Here is a 22,004-nt window from a genome sequence, read left to right as displayed (position 1 = left end):
TGGCAGCAAAAGCCCTGTTTGAAAAGAAAACAGTTAAAAAGCTTTTGGAAACTTTCTCCCCAAGAGTAATCGCAAAGTTTATCGATAGTTAGTATTGCTAAGCGGTGCGATCGGACCGCATGGTTTCGCAACCGTGCTCGTGACTTGGGTTGAACGGCTGAGAAGAATTACGCTGGTACAAACGGGTATAAAACCCCGGTACTACCAGTTCAGTAATACTCAACAGAATTTTGTGGAGAGCCAGGATATTGAGGAGCTGATATTTCTGTTGTCCATAGTGATATTTCTGGGTTAGGAGGTGCGTGGGCGTAGCCTGTGAAACCGTCCACGGATAAAAAAAAATCTCTAGTAAGTTCTGTTTGAAAGGAGAACAGGTAAAAAGTCTTTTTTTGCGTAGCATTGAGAAATAGGTTGTTTTCACAATGGGTGCTAAGCAAACGCTAGAGATGGTTGATGTTGTGCTGCTTAAGGAAGGAACAATTGATTCCGCAAGGTACCGTATGTTTAATAAATATGGTGCGTATGCAACGGCATACTGCGACAAATGGGTCAAGATGACCCGGGAGTGTGTGAAACCTTTCCCAAACATAGGTAGTTTCGAAGCAGAGGTGTTAAATAATGTTAGAGATAAAGTGCGGTTGATCAAATCAACGAAAATGAGAACTAGACATGATGATTGTTTAAAATCGTGGCAAATGGAAGGTAACACGTGGCAGAGCAGCGAACGCACAGCGGAAGTGAGTAAGGAAAAACACGTGTTCAGCGGAAGTAAGCGTACCGGAAACCAGCATTCCGAAAGGGTGCATTGCAAAGCGTGGCGAACTGAGTGCAAACACGCCCCCGATAAATTCGGTTGGGGCGGGAAGTACAGCCAATACCAAAAATGTAAAAACTGTAACTAGTAAGTTGTATGTTGTTTTAAGTAACGTTAAAAGTAATGTTTCAGGACAAAGAAGAGGAACGGTCCCACCAGCAGGGGCAGCTGCTGAAAGTGGTGAGAATAATGAAAAGGTTAACACAGGGGGAGACATCCATTGTACTGCAGCAGCAATTTCAGCAACTAGTTTTAGTGATTTGGTAGACTTACATCCTGTCTGCACAGCAGCAGTTCCCAATGGGAAAGCAGACAGAAATAGTGATGTTCCCTTAAAACATGTAGCAAAGCATGATCCATGCACTAGGTCTGAAACATTTTCGATTTTGTCTGATTTCCCTGATCCTAGGAAAGATTTGACCAAATGTCAGCAGTTTATTAGATATTATGGTAATGTGTATGAGCCAACTAATAACGATTGGCGAGTATTATTGAAGGCCTGTCTTCCTCTCAATACTGATATACAAAAGTTCATTAAGGATTGTATGTTGGAGGAGGATGAATCCTTAACCGAGGATGATAATCAGGACAATATTAGACATATAATCACACAGTTGGCCATATATTTCCCAGTGAGAGTGGACTGGAGTAAAATTTTTAGTATCCAGCAAAAAGATAGTGAAAATGCAACAGACTATTTTTGCAGAGCTTTGATAGCAATGGGCAAATATACTGGGGTACCAGACATAAAAGATAATGTATATTACAGAGAGGTTGCTGTTAAAGTTCTAATGGATGGCCTCAGGGAAAACTTGAAAAGAAGGGTGCAAACTTCATTACCATACTGGAAAGGAACCACTGTAAGTGCTCTCAGGGAGTCAGCTATAGAACATGATAAAAGTATAAACAAACAGAAAGAGACACTAAGTGATAGGGCTATGATGGTAAGTATCCCAGCACTAGAGGGGCTGCACACACGACCACCAGAATACAACCCACATAACAGGAAACCCAGAATAGTGAGATGTTACAATTGCAGAGAAGAAGGACACATTAGGAGAGATTGTAAAAAGGAAGAGAAACAACACGAGTTGAGGAAGTGTTTTCAAGGCAATAAAATAGGACACCTAGCAAAACATTGTGCAGACATGACAGGGACGTGCTTCTACTGCCATAAGAAGGGACACATGAGTAGGAACTGTGTAGAGAGAAGAATGGATACCTGGGTTGGAAATCACATAGACATCCACAAAGGAGGCGTACACTTCTCTCAGAGGTTCCCCTACAATTGATTGCACACTCTGTAACAACTAATATTCTGGGGGAGAAATATAGCCGACTCTAGAGTTAATCTGTGGTGAGCATTAAGGTGCAAAATGTAGAAAGAAACTTATTTTTTTAAAAGTAATCTTTGTTGATTTTGTTTGTTCATTTATGTTGTGAAATGTTTGTTTTCCTAAATTGTTAGCCGATGGCAAAGAATAGAAATGTTTGTTTTGTTTGCTGTTTTAAGATAACTATCTTGTTTTTCTTTTCACAGATAAAGGGGACACAAAAGAAGTATAGACAAGTGTTTAAAAGGGGTGAGATAGAGAAATAGAAGAATCACTCTTGAAAGACAAATTAACAATAGACAATTGGAACACTCTTTTGTTTTAGGCTGCAGTGTCTCATGATAATTTGTTTGGCTGAGAATCATTATCCAACAATGAAGTATGTACATACTTTGCTCCAAAATATCGTTTTATGTATTTCAGAGAAAATATGAGTCACTAAGAGTACATTTTTACATTTCTCTATCATAAGTTAGAAAAGTCCGTTGAAAAGGTATGTAGTCAATGAGATACCGAGTTCTTAATGAACAAATGATGGACGACACTGGATTGCACTGTTAAGACCCCCTAGTCAAGTATGGGGAGGGGTCATAGTTAGCAAATAGCTAAGGGGAACAGTGGAATGAATACAGCCATTTCCCCATAGAGTCAGAGTCCAATCCAGCTGTCATTTTGTTGTAAAAATCTCCCTTTCTACATGTATGTTTGTATTCAAACCTTTGTATTCCCATCATTCATTGCTTTCCTATTTCCCATTCTTTACACAAATGCTAGTCTCTCTCTCTCTCTCTCTCTCTACTCTCTCTCTCTCTGCTCTGGTAGAGATAAAATCAGACACAGTCTCAACAATGGGGCTAAAACATATTTTTTTTTTTTTACATAAGACAAATTCAGAGATACACACACTAGATTGACATGAGTTACAGAAACAGTCAGGGGTTTTGTTTTCATGTGTATAGAAACTGCTGATTTTAAGCAGAAAGGTTCTGTTGTGGAAATACGATTCATGTTTTATAGATTGCATATCTCTTTTGTTTTTTTTTGTTTTATGATTCGTGCCTCCTGTACAAAAATGTGCCTTTTTATGGATGCACAAAGGGTGGAGACAGGAGATTGCTAGAGGATAGGCATACAGATATGCATCTCTGTGTAGAACACTGGAGTAGGATTTTTACCACAAGATACGACATAATGTGAAACCCTAGAAAATGTAGAATTTTCATGTTTTATATTTTTCACTGTTAGACAGGCATGTACTGGATACTGTTATATTTGAAGAAAGTGTTATAGAAAGAGACCCCTTAGCCTTTCCCACTTAGTCAAGTAGCTGAATATGAGGTACTGAGAATGACATGTGAGTTGGCAGAGGGAAAATCGATTGATATACATTGGTCTTTAGCATTTTTCTAGTCTAGAGAGCGATGTTGAGGTGACTGAGAAATCATTTTATAGCAATACCAGCACATGATTAGGACACTACATAGAGGACTTTTTACAGTGACACAGTTACCAACTGAAGTAGCTGCTAGTAAGGTCCACACTTACACGCACAACCATACATGGCTGTCACACCAGGGAGAACATAGCTGTCAAATAGACAGCAGGGTTTTATGTGACAGCTAACAAATCTATGTTTTGTTTTGTTTTTCGTTGTATTGTTTAGTTTAAAAATGTGAACACACACACACATGCACGCATACACATATTGGTTAATATAGGAAGATTTGTGTTACCCGAGGGATAAACTGTCTGGAAGGTGAAGAGATGTGGTGAGGAGTCTGGTGGACTCTGGAGAGATGGACAAGGTAGACCAATAGAGCCATCCCATATCCCTTCTGCTGATGGGTTTTCCTCCAGGTAAAACAAATGCACGTCATCCAATTACCACCATGCAGGATCCTCAAGTATACACAGGTGTACCAATGAAAAATGTCTGGGTAGAGGTGTATTGAAATGTGTCTAATGTATTACTGTATCATACTCAAAGCTTTTGTTATTCAATGTGATAGTCCTAGAGTTATAATAGATGATAGGTCAGTGATTCTCCCGTTAACATAGGTGAGAGTGTTGATGAGGACAAGGCTTGACATCACTCTTTCATGTTGATTGAGTTAGCATAACAGACTGGAAGCTCTAAAAGGAGGGTGGTGCTTGAAATAATTGTTCTTCCTCTGGGAGTGATTTTCCACAGGCCTCTAAGAGAGGAGTTAGGAGTTCAGCTGACTGTCTGCAAGGCAAGGCTGCAGACATTATTATATATTTGCATAACAGTGCACCTAGTTAAAAGATAAACAGGTGGAGGACATATGTGTGACAAAATAATTGTATAGAGTGTGATTTAACTTACATATTTTGTAGTGGTTTTGTGATTTTGTAGTGGTCTTTTTTCACAGCTAACAGCAAGTTGACAGTCTGCAGTGAGAGTAATCAAACCACACCTGCAGAGAAATTATTTTTAAAGAGACAGATATATTGCATCGGGAGGTTCTAACTTCTCTAATATTACTGATATTTTCACAATTAGAAGACTAATATCCATCAGTATATTTGTAATACAAGAGTGGTGCACCCACACATTAAGAATAGAGACCATAGGATAAAAGAAAATAAATGTGTATGTATCGGGGCACTCTAAGGACCTGTTACAGCTCACGCCCCAGGTATCAACTCCTAGAACCGCTTCAGAGGTCTTCGCCTATAACAGCCACCTTTCCCGTAGAGCTAGACACGCTCACAGGTACTCAGATGCCCACAGGTCTTGTTCTCTAGTAGTAGGAGCTGATAACCTGAGATCTTAGCGCAGGTATTACAAAGAGGTCGAATCAGGTATCCAGGCAAAGGTTTCCAGGGGTCAGGGTCACAGGCAAATCAGCAGCGTCAATATCCAAACAAGGGGTCAGGGTTACAGGCAAATCAGCAATGTCAAAATCCAGGCCAGGGGTCAACAACAGTAACACAGAAGACAGCAAGTACAACAGCAGCAGGAGGAGAAGTCTGCTAGCAAGTAGGGACTATAACCGGCAGTGAGGCCCAGTACTCACTGCCTTAAATACTTTGATGGACAAATCAGAACGGAGGAGGACAGGTCTGAAAATCAGCCTCAGGAGGCTGCTAATTAATTACTAGCTTAGAACTAGCATAGGTCATATCACAAATCAGGAACATGTATGTAAATATAAATGACAGATTAGAATCATGCGAGAGCTCCCCCTGGAGTAGGAGGATGTCCCTACACCCTCCTACTCTATGTCACAAAGATAACAGTGCATTGTAACTAATGCATGTGCTTGGCTGCTACCTCACGCCAGGATGCAACGCACCACCGCGACAGTACCCCCCCCTCCCTTGAGGAGGAGTGAAGGAACCCCGACATCCAGGCTTTACAGGAAATGTTTTAAAGAAATCAGCTAGTAATTTATCTGAATGTAAATTTATTTGTGTCAGCCCAGGAATGTTCTTCGGGGTCATAACCCTTCCAATGGACAAGATAATGAACCTGATCCTGAACTTTCTTTGAGTCAAGGATCTTCTCGACCTCAAATTCTTGATGTCCATTAACTCAGATAGCCTGAGGTCTAGAGGATCGTCGAGGTCTGAATTTTCTGGAAGACAGGGTAGGTTTCAACAAAGAGCAGTGGAATGTATTGGGAATTCTTAGAGATTCAGGAAGCTTCAGTCTAAAAGCTACTGGGTTGACTTGTTTCGAGATGATAAAAGGACCAATAAATTTAGGTCCTAACTTCTTGCAAGGTTGACAGAGTCTTATATTCCGAGTAAAGAGCCAAACTAAATCTCCAACCTTGAAGGAGCAGGCAGAACTATGTAGACCGGCAAAGACTTTAAATCTGAAAGAGGCTCGCAGTAATGACATATGTACTGATTTCCAGATCCTCCTAAGCCAGGTGGCCGTATTTCTTGTTTCAGGTGGCCTATCAGTAGATAGAGAAGACAATGAGTTGACTCTGGGATGGTACCCAAGGTTGCAATAAAAGGGAGAATACCGGGAAGAAGTGTGGCATCCGTTATTGTATGCAAATTCGACCCATGGATGAAGGTCAGCCCAGTCGTCGTGATTCTTGGATATATACAACCGTAAATATTGCTCCAGGGATTGGTTCACCCTTTCGGTTTATCCGTTTGACTGCGGATGGTAGGCAGATGATAGGCTGAGACTGATACCTAAGAGGGAGCAGAAGGCCTTCCAGAAAGCTGCAATAAACTGTGAACCCCGGTCTGAAACTATATCCTCCAGAAGACTATGAGACCAAAACACATGCTTAACAAACAATGAGGCCAGAGAGCGTGCTGAGGGTAACTTAGCCAAAGGAACAAAATGGGCCATCTTACTGAATCGATCCACTGTTACCCAAATGGTGTTGCACCTGGAAGATGGAGGTAAGTCTACAATGAAATCCATGGACAAGTGGGTCAGGGTCTGACCGGGGCAGGTAACGGCAGTAATAGGCCAGAAGTAAAATTCCGAGAAATCTTGTTCTTGGAACAAAGATCACAGGACTATACGTATTCTCTGACATCTGCAGGTAATGATGGCCACCAGACAACACGAGAGATAATTCCGATGGTCTTGGCATGACACTCTGAGAAAACAGATTTCCTGAGATGAGCAGGCACGAAGAGTTTGTCCGCTGGAGTTTCAGGAGGTGCCTGTGGTTGGAATTGTTGAAGGGTTTTACCGAGTTCCTGCGTGGAGGCAACCAAAGTAGAAGAAGCAGGAACAATGGAACAGGGCTCAGAGACAGGAATTTGATAAGAGATAAAACTATGAGACAAGACATCAGCCCTGAGGTCCTTTGAGCCAGGCCGGTAGGTGATGATGAAGTGGAAACGGGAGAAGAAGAGGGACCACCGCGCTTGTCTGTATTTTAACCTCTTAGCTAATTCAATGTAAGACAAGTTCTTGTGGTCGGTGTATACTGTGATAACATGTTTTGCACCCTCAAGCCAGTGGCGCCATTCTTCCAATGTCCACTTGAAGGCCAACAACTCCCGATTGCCTACGTCGTAATGTTCCTCAGCGGAAGAAAATATTTGCGATAAGTAGCCACAGGGGTGAAGGCGATGGTCTTCCAAGTTTTTTTGGGATAGCACTGCTCCCACACCTACATCCGAGGCATCCACTTCGATGATGAATGGAAGGTCTGGATTGGGATGTCTCAAAACAGGGGCGTATACAAAGGCACGTTTCAAGGCTTCGAAAGCAGTAATAGCAACAGAAGGCCAGATTTTCGCATCAGCTCCCTTGCGGGTCAGGGCTGTAATAGGAGCAACAAGAGTAGAAAAGGAACTGATACATTTTCTATAGTAGTTAGCGAACCCCAGGAACCTTTGAGATTTCAGGGTCGCACCCAGTCGAGTATGGCCTGTACCTTTTTCGGGGTCCATAGCGAAACCTTCCGGGGAAATGACATACACCAAAAATGTGACTTTAGAAACTTCAAACTCACACTTTTCAAACTTAGCATAGAGGTGGTGATGGTGGAGTTTCAGAAGAACTTGTCATACATGCTCATCATGTTGTTTTAGTGGGGAAGTAAATCAAGATGTCATCTAAGTATACTACTACAAAGGAGCCCAGAAATTCACAAAGGACTTCCTAAATCAAGTCTTGAAAAACGACTGGAGCGTTGCTGTGGCCAAAAGGCATGACGAGATATTCGTAGTGGCCTGTTTGGGTATTAAAGGCCGTTTTCCATTCGTCGCCTTTCCGAATACAAATCAAGTTGTATGCTCCATGAAGATCAATCTTTGAGTAGATCCTAGCTCCTTTAAGCTGATCAAAGATGACCAAAATAAGTGGCAAGGGGTATGTATTCTTTATGGTTATTTTATTTAATCCCCTGTAGTCAATACAGGGCCTCAGGCTGACATTTTTCTTGGCCACAAAGTAGAAGCCTGCTCCAGCAGGTGACTTGGAAGGCCTAATAAAGCCTTTCTGCAGATTCTCCTCTACATACGATTCCCTGGCATATAATCTTCCCTTGGGTAATCTGGAAACTGGAATTAGATCAATAGCACAGTCGTACTCCCGGTGAGGAGGGAGAATGTCTGCTTCCTTCTTGGAAAAAACGTCATGGAATTCCCAATAAGGAAAGGGTAGCTGCTCTGGACAGGTATGGGTAACCCTGAGCGGCAAAGATAAACAAGAGGAAGAGCACAGAGAGCTCCACTGAGTTATCTCACCTTTAGTCCAGTCGATACAGGGATTATGGAGGGCAAGCCAAGGATAACCCAGTATAAGAGGTACAGAGAGACAATGAATTAGGTACAGTGAGATAGTCTCGGAGTGAAGGGCACCCATCTTTAGCTGCCAAGGAGGTGAGCGATGATGCATCTCACCCCTGTTCAGGCGATTCCCATCCAGCCCATACACAACGATAACAGTTTCAAGAGGAACAGCTGAGAAACCCAGGGACCGGGCGAGAGTCAAGTCTAAAAAGTTTCCAACAGCTCCACTGTCCAGGAATGCAGGAACAGTAATATCTTGTCCACATGAGCTGAGCTGGGCAGGAATTAGTAGGGAATCTTTCGGGGAGAGAAGATGTAGACCCAAGTGTACTCTCTCCATGTTCACTTGGCCTGGTCTTTTCCCGGCTTAAAGGGACAGGTACGAAGCAGGTACCGCTTCTCCCCACAGGACAAGCAGAGGCCTAGAGTACATCTCCGTGTTCGTTCTTCAGAAGACAATCGGTAGGCTCCCAGTTGCATGGGTTCAACCTGATCGCCGGAAGAAACTTGAGACGGAACAGTCAAATAGGACGAAGGACCTTCCTTCTCTGATTTCCTTTCCTTGAACCTACGGTCACTGCGAATAGCCAACTGCATAAGCTCTTCGAGGGATCCCGCTGTAGGATACTGGACAAGGGAATCCTTTGAAAGACCCAAACGGAACTGGCTGCGGAGGGCTGGGTCGTTCCATTCACTGTCCGAGGACCAATGTCTGTAATCAGAGCAATATTCCTCAGCAGTCCGTCGTCCTTGTTTTAGAGACCGAAGCTGCGCCTCTTCTGAAGCCACACGATCCGGGTTGTCGTAAAGTAGCCCCAGTGCCTTATAGAACACATCCACAGACTGCAAATGAGGACTGATAGGATCCAAGCTGAACACCCAGGACTTGGGATCCCCTTGCAGAAGAGAAATAATTATCCCCACTCTCTGTTGTGATGACCCAGAAGAGAGTGGCTTTAGTCTGAAATAAAGCTTGCAACTTTCTTGGAAGTTGCGGAAAAGTCTGCGGTCCCCCGAGAAGCAATCAGGTAAGTTCATTTTTGGCCCCGTGACAGGAGATTGGGCGGCCTGTGAAGTCCTTGAAGCCTTCTCTTGTGCAGATAGCCACTGAGACAGCTCTTGGACCACTTGAGCTGGGCTTGGTTCCATGACAACCAAAATTTAGGATGGTTCACTCACTTCTTTGTTATTTTTGGGCCGGTTATAATGTTATTGCTCATGCCCCAGGTATCAACTCCTAGAACCGCTTCAGAGATCTTTGCCTATAGCAGCTGCCTTTCCCATAGAGCTAGACACGCTCACAGGTACTCGGATGCCCCCGGGTCTTGTTCTCTAGTAGTAGGACCTGATCATCTGAGATCGTAGTGCAGGTATTACAAAGAGGAGGAATCGGGTATCCAGGCAAAGGTTTCAGGGTCACGAGCAAACCAGCGAAGTCAGTATTGAAGCTAGGGGTCAGGGACACAGGCAAATAAGCAGCGTCTATATCCAAGCAAGGGGTCAGTGTAACAGGCAAATCAGCAATGTCAAAATCCAGCAGTGAGGCCCAGTGCTCACTGCCTTAAATACTTTGATGGACAAATCAGAAAGTAGGAGGACAGGTCTGACAATCAGCCTCAGGAGGCTGCTAATTAATTACTAGCTCAGAACTAGCATAGGTCATATCACAAACCAGGAACATGTATGAAAATATAAATGACAGATTAGAATCATGCGAGAGCTCCCCCTGGAGATGGAGGATGTCCCTACACCCTCCTACTCTATGCCACAAAGATAACAGTGCATTGCAACTAATGCACGTGCTCGGCTGCTACCTCACTCCAGGGTGCGATGTACCGCCGTGGCTCGTGACAGGACCATAGGAAATTTTCCTTAAAACATAATATAAATTTTATTGGTATACATTAAAACTCCTAAATATCCTACACACAGAATTAGTGAATTAATAAAAGATGAAAGTGATATGAAAGACCAAAGAAAAAAATTGAACTGTTGACCAGCAGGAAAACACTGCTGAATGTGCCGTAGGCTCTGTTAATAAACATAATTTCAAATATAGTATTATGCTAAACAATGAGTCAAAAATCATCACCATTTGGGTATTGGCAATTAGGGTCTATCATAAAGACCAGTGAAAAATTATATATGTCTCAGATGTTGATAATATGATGCTCCTCCCCTTTATTACACAGCGGTGGGTCATGAGTTCGATTCTGGCCAGAGCCCTCCCTGTGTGGTGTCCATATGTTCTCCCCACATTTGCATGAGTGTCCTCTGGGTGCTCCAGATTCCTCCCAAACTCCAAAGACATTATTGGCTTCTGTTGAAATTAACCATTGTGTGTGTGGGGTGGGGAATATAGGTTGTAAACTCCACTGGTAAAGGCACTAATATGTAAATGATGAAATAGTCTATGTAAAGGGCTGCATAATATGTAGGTACTATATAAATAACTGTTAATAAATAATCATTCCATTTTTATAAGTAACATGGTGGCCATATTAGACAGGATCTACTTTGTTTGGTCTGGATATATTTCGGGAGCTAGTTGAACCCACATGAAAGATATTGCAACTTGGGTTCTGCTGTGTCACCTGCAATCATTCATGTGTTACATCTTCCTGCAACAAGTTTTGCAGTCTGTGGTGACCAAAACTATTGAGGAGTAATGAGGGATCGTGAACAGCAATAATTGGTCACATAGTTGTGAGATAAACAAAAAATCAATCAAACACCAGAGTAAAAATATACTTTGTTTAATGAGTTATCAAAAAGACAAGTCTCAAAACAATACAATTGAATCAATACATTTTCTAGTTCTCAGGGGTCCATATACACATTTAAAATGTCAGTAATTATAATTTATAAATAGGTACAAACTTCTGTATTTCCATTTATTAGCCTCCATAGGAGGAAGAGAAAATTGTATAGAAGAATTTTTCCCACAATATAAGGACTCTCTCAATAATATACAGTCTCTAGGTTATAATGGAGATAGGCCCAACAACTGGTTAACAACAGTTAAAACCATAATTTTAACTTTTCCTTATCTCCGTCAGAATAAGAACCAGAGTTCCCTGTAATAATTATCTCTGTATAACAATATGTTAATTTTTAGTCTACATTTTTAGTATGCAAATTTAAGTGTCTATACTGGTAATTTTCATATGAGATTTCAGACTAATGCATTTCTAAGCCCATTATTTTTTCACATCTCATTTTATCTTGACACCTAGGGTTAGATTTACTAAGCTGCGGGTTTGAAAAAGTGGGGATGTTGCCTATAGCAACCAATCAGATTCTAGCTTTCATTTATTTAGTACTTTCTACAAAATGACAGCTAGAATCTGATTGGTTGCTATAGGCAACATCCCTACTTTTTCAAACCCGCAGCTTAGTAAATCTAGCCTCTTGTCTGTAGTTTTCTATTTTTATAACACAATTACAACATATGTCAAACAGGGTGATCCTGGCAAAACTTGAGAACATTCAGTTTGTTTGCAATTAATGCATTGAATACACAAATATAAAATAAGAGTGACCAAGAAAGCATGGCTCTAACAAGCTTTAAATATTATTCCAAAGTAAATTAAACTTCATCAAATAACTTAGATTAAATAATATAAATATTTTAATAAACCATAAATATGTCTGTGTTTCCTACAAAATTGGAAAAGAAACTGTTACCAGATACTGGAGAATAAAAATAAAGAAATGTGTCACAAATCAGGCAATGTTGACATTATTTAGGCATCCTTAAATAATTAGCAACAATTAAAGATTAACTGTTCTAAGTCCCTATTCAGATAACTATTAGTGGTGTGTCCAAGCACTGAAAGCGGCTCATACTATACATATCTTAGGCGAGAATAAGATATAAACTTTTACTGTATGCAAATTAAGATCTAAGGGCTTAATTCTCAAGAGCATACATTACCCCAACTTTAACCCTTGCTCCTGCTGTAGGTGAAAATCACTCTGAAAATGCCGTCAGAATTTGCTATGTCAACATTATCCATATTTCTGACATCATTCTTTATTTATGTACTGTACTTTAAAAGCCTGCAAATAATGATTATTCAGGAAAAGAGATGAGTGATCAGAATCCATTTGATCTGATTATGGCCATGCGTAATATTTGTTGTTCCATAACTGCTTTGAATGATTAAATTCAAGATGGGTTTAAATAAGATATTTCTGCTGATCAATTCAAACCTTTTGAATCCAAATAATATATTAAGATGTGCTCACTTTCAGATTAAAATTTTCAATCATCTCTAGTCTGAAAGACTGTAATAATTGTAAAAAAAAAGATGAAGTATATTCAAAATATGTATTGGTCATACAAACTTTAAATATTATAGTGTTATAGGACTATGGATTTTCCTTATCCACGAGCATTATAAAAATGTAAAAATCTATATCCTGTCACAACTTATGGCTTGTGAAAACAAATCCTTTCATGCCTGCCAGTAGCTAAGGTCTCATTTTTAGACTGTTTGTTAGCCATTACTGATCATGTTGACATGGTTGCTTCAAATCCTACAAGCAAGAACAACTAACAGGCTGAGTAGTGAAAGGTAAAGCACATTTTGAAAGCTATCATAGAACATTGCCTATGGTATTATGCAGTAAATTAAACTGAGTCTTAGAGGTTCTGAGGCATGTTGGAGACTACAGAAAGCATTGGACAATAGCCCATGGACAAGTAGCTAGATAGCACTGTCTGGAATAACGTTCAGCAGTTCTTGAAGATCTATGTTGGACAGCACAGTGACTTATTTCCAGTTGCACGAGTACACAAATACGAAATACTTTTTTTTTTTTTTTTACACATGGGAAAACTTTTGCAGAATGGTTGATGAGCAGGTACTGGAGGATAGTAAGAACTCGTTTATCATCAGGAAGATTTTACAGTTTCAGATTTATAATCTGTGAATAAGAGAATAAATATATTAGCAAGTGATATTGAATGATATAGAGTAACCAATAGGCAATATAACTTAATATTTGACTATAATATCCTTGTAAGCTTACCTGCTGCAACAACATCTCCATCTCTTTCATGAATCTCTCCGGCCTATGTGTGGTATAATTAGAACAAGGGGTGCAGTCCTTGAAGTAAAAAAAAAACAAGAATTATTTGATTGCTTCCTATAAAAAACATTATAATTAAAATGAAATAACAATGTATTATTATCAGGGGCAAAATTACTGTGCAAAAAGGCTAAAATATACATGTTAAATAAGACAGCTCTATCAATGATGTTCTCTTAAGGTGGGTGCACACTACAGGTTTTTTGTCCAATAATTGCCTCAACCAACATATGACCGCTTGTTCGAAAGTCGGGTTAGTGTGTGTAGTGACACAATGGTTGAAAGTCTTCCCAAATGGTAGTTTGTTGCCTCACTTAGTCGTACCGTTCAGTATTTTCGTTCCATCGTGTAGTGTGTATAAATTTATTATCAATCCACGATAATCTTCCAATACTTCCTCAAGCTGGGGCTCCATTGGGGGCGTGTGTAAAAAGTCGCTACCGGGACGGACGCTCTTCCCTTTATCGTCTAAAACGAGGCCAGTGTGTATGCAGTCTATAGACTGAGCGATTGCACCATCGATCGAATGTTAAATCGATCGGCATAAAAAGTTGGTGGAAAATTTGGCAGTGTGTACCCAGCTTTAGTGTTTTTCTACTATAATCACAGATGTAGGAAATGCACTAAAAATACTATCAGTGCTGCAATCTACATGACTAAAATGCTGTTTTATGTTGGATCTTGTATATTTGCAGCTCTTAATGGAGCAAGACAAATTCTAACAGAACCAAAGTTTATATCCATTCATCCTTTACTTGCTCAAATGGTTGCATTGCGATTTCATTATATCAAATACAAAGTCTGTCTCTTCTTGGCATCTTATGGTAGTTGTACATCTGCCCATTGCAGCTTACTGTAATGCCTTCGCTGAATGGTGATTAGAACTTCCTCCAATCACAGAGGGGAATTCAATTAGCTGTAAGGTGCCGCAGTGTGTCTCCGGAATAGTCCGCCATGATACATTGCACCATTTTTACTAAAATCTCCACTCACCATCCCTTACATCCCATAGAGATGTGAGGAGAAAATGAGCAGAGATTTGTTACTGTATTGGCCGGCAATGTAAGCAGACAGACAGAGAGGCGGTGTCTGACGGCACCTCATGGTCAATTAAATTCCCTCTTTAGAGTAGTGATATATTGATCACAGTGAGGAACACATCAGTACTCACTGCGCTTCCTGCAAAAGCTGGACAGATTAAAAACATAACAAGTTGTATTTTAAGAAAGTACCAAATAAATAATGTGAACCTCATAGTAAGGAATAGATCACTATTCTGAGACCTGCTTAAGCTAAACACAGGGCAAGGCAAAGTACCACAAGCAGACATACAATTTAATTCTAGTGCCAGTTCTGCAAGTAAAAAAAATTAAAATGTAAATTTCCTCTTGGAGCAGTAACATTCTAAACCTGAAATGGATTTCTAGTGTAAAGTAATTTTCTATACATTTAGGGCTAGATTTACTAAGCTGCGGGTTTGAAAAAGTGGGGATGTTGCCTATAGCAACCAATCAGATTCTAGCTATCATTTTGTAGAAGGTACTAAATAAATGAAAGCTAGAATCTGATTGGTTGCTATAGGCAACATCCCCACTTTTTCAAACCCGCAGCTTAGTAAATCTAGCCCTTACAGTTAGATTTTTGAAAAAAGAACCATACCAGCTAGTTTAATAAGAGAGAAACATTCTTATCGTGCATGTAGAAGTGTATCATCAATGACATTATATGTATAACACATACATACCTTAAGGAACCTATACACAGTGGAGACAGCATTTGCATTGCTTGAATAAAAAAAGAATGATATTGCAGCCAATTAGGCAATTAGGAATCATGAAAATGCCCCATGAATAGTGGCAATGAAGACAATAGTGGTCATGGTGGGCTTCAGTGATGCCATTGTTTCATAGTGAATTTATAGTCTGTATTCTCAGAAGTTCACAAAAAGGCTTCTCCACTGTGTATAGGTGGCAGGTGCGGTTTAATGTTTTCTTAAAATTACTAATGGAATATAAATTGATCTTTGTATTGCATATTATAATGCCAATATTGATATTTCTTTATTACCTTTTGCTCATGGGAATGATTCAACTTCAGTTTTCTAACCGTGTTAATAAAGTTTGCATTGCTTTGTCCAGTTGCTTCATGTAATTTGGGGATTTGTGATCTAAAACATGTCAAAGCTGAGTCTAGACATTCCGCCTAAAAATAAGAAAAAACACTAGGGTTACTATGTATGCTAAAAACAGCATTTATTTATGTAATAACAATAATAGATCAAGATAGGAAAATCAATTCTTATGTCTGTTATGCTGTATAAATGTATAAAAGATGATAGCAAGTCTCAGTTTAAATATGTCATATCTGTATTTTGATAAGAATCTGTCCTCTAGTGGTCAGCACATTCTTAAGAGAACAATATAACGGACAATTGGTCCAATATCACAGCATATGTGGCCCCAAAATTAGCCAACTTAAGGCATCCACAGTCAGGACTTAGTATTTACTAAAGTGTGTTCCATTATATTACAAAATATAAAATATTTATTCTGTTGATAGCATATTAGGCGAAATCAACTTATTAGGTTTAGTACAAATGTAGAGCTTAAATTTCCATTGTTTATTGTAACTGGCAAGTCACCTTTCCTTTACATATGTGTTATGTTTAAGAGCATATTCAGCTAAATTATCACATTTCCTGTTTCAGATTTGTACAGCAGGTGGAACTAATGCAGTTTTACTGTTGAGCTGACTAACTAGAGAAAGCGGGTTCAGTTACTGTGTATGACGTCATGGCTGTGACTTTCTTTGGCAGTTTTAGTCAGGCAATGTGGAAAGAGCAGTGAAACTACCTGAAAGAGTGAACAAAAAGTCCTACCAAACCATAAGAATACATACATTTCTCACCAAAGCTTGCTAACCACAATACATCACTTGTAGTGTTGGTGTCTTCCAGTTTTATGTATAGAAACAAGCACAATAGGAAATATCTGTGAGAAGTGAGCTCCAGAACTATTCTGAAGAAAGAAGTGTATTTTGCATGCTTTCACCATGACTCCATTAAATTTAGTCTTGCACAGTGACTAACAAACACATCAAAATTACACCAAAATCCCTGAGGTCCCTGAAACCATCAACAGTCCAGAGCAGTTCTCCTGCATTCCTGTACTACCAGGAACCCAAACCCTACAAACACACAGTGGTATTTTCATTGCATGACAAGTTCACATGGAGGGCAACAGTGCTGTGTGTTTGATCAGGCCAGCATAGGAAGTATGCAAGATGCTGACTCTGGACCATTGAAGGATTCAGTATTAGGAGAATGATACACAATAGAAAAGAAACAATTCAGATTTTATATTAACTCAGGGAACTTGACTCCACACAAAACAGACCCTTAAGCACCAACAATATAGAAAACACTTTACTCTGAGCAAAAAAACAAAGTATACAGTGTCTATTTATGTTTAATTGTCATTATTTTTCAGACTTATCTCACTATGTTTTCAGGCAAATATTGACAGGTGGACTCTCTTAGTAATTTCCTTTGCATTCTCTGGGGAAAATGGGTGCTAAGAAAGTCTAAAGCTGCTTGCAAACCACAAGTTCTGTTTCATGAGATTATTTTACAGTAATTGAGATGGAAAATATGTGCATCATGGTATATATTTCCACTAGAAACAGCAAATATCTACTTGATTCACAAAGATAGCAAACAAGTACGAAAGAGCTAACGGAACCATCGACAACTGCAATGTGGTACGACACTATTGTAACACTATTGAGTTTCTTAGGGATGATAGATACACAACACGTTATCCATGGGCAAGCTTAGTTTGGTCAGAAGAAAGGTCAATTAGATCCAATCTGAACACTATTAACCACAAAATAAGTGAAAAATCATTTTTCCATCTAGAAACAGTCCTTCCAATATCTGTATATCTAATTGCACTTTAGGATAACAAGTAACAAAGACAGTGAAAGTGAGTAGCGCTATTTGCAAGTTGTGTACATTTGTTCAAGCAGCAGCAATATGATACACACCAGTTAACATTCATTTTGGATGCACATCCATCCTTTGTAGTAAGTAATAGGATGAGACATATTTATGTTGCAGACACAATTATTTTATGGCATGCACATTAACCTGATAAAAATTGTATATACAGGTATGTAATCTATTATCTGAAATGCCTGAGATTTGAAGTTTTCCAGATAATATAAATATAATAAAAATAAAATATTCTTAATATTTAAAATCCATTAAATTGTTTAGCAGCATAGGTATGTTTCAACTTAGAAGCAGTTTGTTTTGATAGTATGCTGATACATTGGTGCTTGAAGTTATTTTTATTGGGAGAATTTTGCAAATCTAATTACTCATGTGGAATTGTTTCGGCCTGGGCAGTGATTAATTACCACTATTTATGCTTAGAGATTCTGTCTTCTGTCGCATGGTGTACTATTTTGATACCCATCTAGTACTTTATGTGAATGTTATCTACACATGTTTATGATAACTATATGCCCTAACTTCTGTTGCAAAGTGTACTATTTTGTTACACATCTAGTACTTGTACGTTATCTACACATATTTATGATAGCTGCACTTATTCAAACCCTAATATATCCTCCTTTTAAAGACACAAAATTTTTTAGAGGACTTTCCTAGGAAGACATATCTTTTCCTGACCTTCCAGTGCTGACTGCAGGATCAGAAGAGAGGAGACTGGCTTTCAGCTACATAATACTTCCATATGAGGAGATTCTGGGTTCCATCATTTCCATCCCATATTCACCTGATTTACAATAATCTGTTCTACTATGGAAGCAACAATGTATTGTATCCCATTAAACGTTATTGAATATGTTGTAAACCAGGTGAGCATTTTGGAAACACAAGGATGAACCCCCTAAATGGATGCATTTTTCTTTGTTCTGATGTTTCACTTAGTAATTCACACATATTTGTATGGGAATATTAGCATACAGTGTATATGTGTTAACACAGATGATTAGTTATGTCATGTAAAGGTGGACACATTTTCTGTATTGTGAGTAAAAAACAAGTGAAACTATTCAGCATTCCTTATAGAAAGCTCCAATCTATCCATAATCTGCCATGTTTGCCATTTGTAATGGGCAAGCATTTGCTCCCACAATCTCGGCACTAGTCTCGGCATGTCCATAAAGCCAGGTATTATAATGCACAAACTGGCACATGAGAAAACAGGAAGACACAACTTTTAAACTGCAGATCTGCAGGTTTGTGGTTCATAAATATCCGCCTTGGTTAATTTAGCATCTGTGTACTCCAAGATGCATAGCAGAAGAAACAAACAACTGTATTTGAATGGCCATATTTTGAAAGACTCTTAGGTTTATAATAAGCTTTGTATTAGGGCAGGGGCGAACGCAGGATTTAGAAGGGGGGGTTTCCGCCCCCCCGGAAAAAAAAAAATATTGCGAGAGGGAGCAGCAGCTCCATTTCGGTGAGTCTGAATTCTACAGCAGCGGCGCTGTCAAGCAGCATCCGCGGCAGTGCTGTATTATACTACAATACAGCACTGCCGCGGACGCTTCTTTGACAGCGCCGCGGCTGCTGTACAGTACCGTTGGTTCGCGGAGGGGAGGGGTTTCTGGAGAACCAGAAACCCCCCCTGCGTGCGCCACTGTAGGTGACGCTGACATGGAAATGGGATGGGAAAATATGGTAAGCAATGAGTAGTAGGTAGAAGTCCATGCCTTAAAATAGTTGTGCACACAGAAGTCTCAAAAAACATGCAAGGGCAAATATAAACCTCAGCCACAATCAAAAACTAAGAACTCTATTTATCGCAGCATCTCTGTAAAATGTGGATTGATAAAGTATAGTCGTTCTCTACATTCTATTACTTTACTATTATATAGAATATTATTATAGAATACCATACGGCTAGAATACACACTACAATAGAAAAATACAGTATTAAAATTAATATGCATGTAAGTGTCACCAATTTACATACTTCTATTCATGTATTGAGTACTGACACATTTCAATGCTACTGCTTGCAGGAGAAACATCACATAATGTAGTGACTCTACTACTAGAACCAAAAGCCATGTAAACTGTAGCTTTAGTTGCACATGTGCATTCAGTTTATGCATTTAACACACTTTCTCAAAACCTATTGCGTTTTGAGGCTGATAATCTAAGCAATAATTTAATTTAAAATGAAACCGTGCACATGCCCTTTATGACGAGCACTGAATTCCCTTTGGTTCACATTAATTGTAATGTTGCCTTCAGCATTCTGCATTAATGCTCAGCAAAATACACTAGAATTCTACAGGAATGCTCACTAAATGCATTGTTCACATCTCAAAGCTTAGAACAAATGACAAGGTTTTGTCTACTTTTGTGTCTATAATCCCTCATAGAATATAGTACTTATAGCAGTTGCATTGTGTGGGTTTTTTTTTTAAAGTAACACTGGGCCTTTCAATATTAAAGTACATTTTAGTAATATATAATCTTTTTTAATCAACTAATTACAATTATCATTTTCATGTTTCTAGACTAATTTCTACACTGAGAAATGGCTCTGCAACTAATCAGCGTGTTTAGTCATGAAATCTTTCACTAGCTCACTGAGTTTCATCTTTTGTGGTTAATGTAAGCCTCTGACATCCTATTTGAGTATGTTCACTCTGACTTTTTGAAACAAAAAAAGAATGATCTTGTGATTATGAGTGGTGTTTGTGGTCCCGTTTACTGCATGTGTACTGCTACAAAACTGTATTACTCATTACACACGTTTCTGTTTTGTTTGTGATCATTTTAAGCACTAATTAAATTAAAATTCTCTCGTATGGAGGCACATTATTCTTCTATGGGCAAAGTCTGTGACAGAATTTTTTTTTAAGGAAATTTATTTTGACAAGGTAAGTTGTGGGGCCTGTTGTAAATGATAGATTATTGCTTTTTTCTGTTTATTTGGAAGAGAAAGTAATATTACACTATTATCACTTGCAGATTCTCTGACAAATTGCATATTTCTGAAATTGTAGACTTATGTTTAGAAAACATAGCTGGAATACTCAACAGGAGACATGGTTATTTTGTTACTGTTGAACTGAAACATTACACTTTGTGAAATACCAACAGGCCTTTTAATATCAATTTTTTCAACAGAACAAATTATCTAGCCATATTGGATTTTAGGAAAATATGTTTTCTGCTCATTGATCTTAAAAATTATTCTTCAAAAGCACAACTTGACAACAGACGGACATTGACCTTTGACTTGCTCTAATCATAACACTTTTAGCAGTGTATGTGGGTGACAGCTTTTGACTGTGACTCATATGTTAGCATTTGTTTGAGAATTGTTTGAAAATGAAATACATATTCTAAAATATGTAAATATCGAATGTTATGCAATTATGGAATATCATATAATGTTTAAAAATTCAACGATTGAGCATTCTTGTTGCGACCTGTGAATTTTGATATGCTACTTTGTTTTTGAATAATTTAAATTTAGGTAAAGAACTAAATAATTACCAATAAAAGTTTATATTTAAATATCTCTTACCTTTACTTCCATTGGAACATGAAGAGAATGAGGGTGCTAGAAAAATAGAAACATAAAGTGCCATTAGATTTTGTTTGCTAATTAAAATCTAGCAGTAACAGTTATTTTGCTATTTTTACATTTATACTTACAGTTTTATTTGCATGTTGAATGATCTGTCTGGCAGCTTTGAGCAATTCTTGACATCGTCTACTGTTTGGTAAAGCTGCATGTAAAAGAGCAGTTAATGCCAGAAGACTCATACAATACAGTAGCACTTTCCCCATTTTCTTTCAAAATTGTTCTGTTGCTCACTGAATTAAAAACGTTGAATGATTTCAGATCGACAACTTACCAATTTATTTGTTATTGCCAAAATGACAGATCCCACCCATTTCTCGTGGAAAGCTTTGCAGAATGGATGAATGACTAATCTTTTTTCTTTTCCGCTGGCTAGGTGTACGTCTGTTGTTATACGGGGGTGGTAGGAGGGGATAGATGTCAGTGAAAATCTGCCCAATGGGCAGGGGAAAAGTATACTGCTTGTGAATTCCAACTAATAACATAAGCAAAGAAATTCACCTTACCCAGGTGTGGGCAGGTGAACAATGGTCTGTTGGCATTTTAATCTCCATTACACATATTTGAGGTAGACACTTTTTATCATCATATATTGAATATCTTAGGTTCTGATTATTAGTACTATTATTAATAGTCCCATATTACACAGCATTTCTAAATGTACTGGTTTAAGTGTTCAGAGAATGCCATAAAATGAAACTTTCATTTTTCAGTATGATCAAGGCTAGAGTTCAGAGACCATTAACACTGGTTCAATTAGCAGCTTAGTTCCCAAAAAAATGAATATAACAACCCTGCAATATATCTACATAATACAGTCTTATTTCAATCTTTATACTATCTGCCCTGTCTGCTAATCTCAATTTTTGTCTG

General features: G+C 38.8%; 1 protein-coding gene across 1 annotated transcript; it reads right to left on the bottom strand.

Moving 5' to 3' along the window:
• Positions 1–11,724: 11,724 nt before the first annotated feature.
• LOC142105767 (interleukin-21-like) lies at positions 11,725–21,390 on the bottom strand. Its single transcript, XM_075189521.1, has 5 exons — positions 21,203–21,390; positions 21,072–21,107; positions 15,559–15,693; positions 13,432–13,509; positions 11,725–13,326 (listed from the first exon to the last, which is right to left on the bottom strand). Exons 1-5 carry the CDS (start codon positions 21,335–21,337, stop codon positions 13,306–13,308), a joined length of 405 nt encoding a protein of 134 aa, XP_075045622.1. The 5' UTR covers positions 21,338–21,390; the 3' UTR covers positions 11,725–13,305.
• Between the last annotated feature and the right edge of the window lie 614 nt (positions 21,391–22,004).

This window comes from Mixophyes fleayi, chromosome 1 (genome assembly GCF_038048845.1).
Source record: "Mixophyes fleayi isolate aMixFle1 chromosome 1, aMixFle1.hap1, whole genome shotgun sequence".
In the NCBI taxonomy this organism is placed as follows: domain Eukaryota; kingdom Metazoa; phylum Chordata; class Amphibia; order Anura; family Limnodynastidae; genus Mixophyes; species Mixophyes fleayi.
This window is presented reverse-complemented; position numbering and strand designations above follow the sequence as displayed.

Bases quoted from the DNA above. Each gene is read 5' to 3' on its own strand.
- LOC142105767 (XM_075189521.1), bottom strand. From the start codon at position 21,337: ATGGGGAAAGTGCTACTGTATTGTATGAGTCTTCTGGCATTAACTGCT. The intron at 15,694-21,071 runs GTAAGAGATATT...TCTTATTTTTAG, and splicing joins ATGTTCCAATGGAAGTAAAG to GCGGAATGTCTAGACTCAGC. The intron at 13,510-15,558 runs GTAATAAAGAAA...TTTTACTTCAAG, and splicing joins ATCATTCCCATGAGCAAAAG to GACTGCACCCCTTGTTCTAA.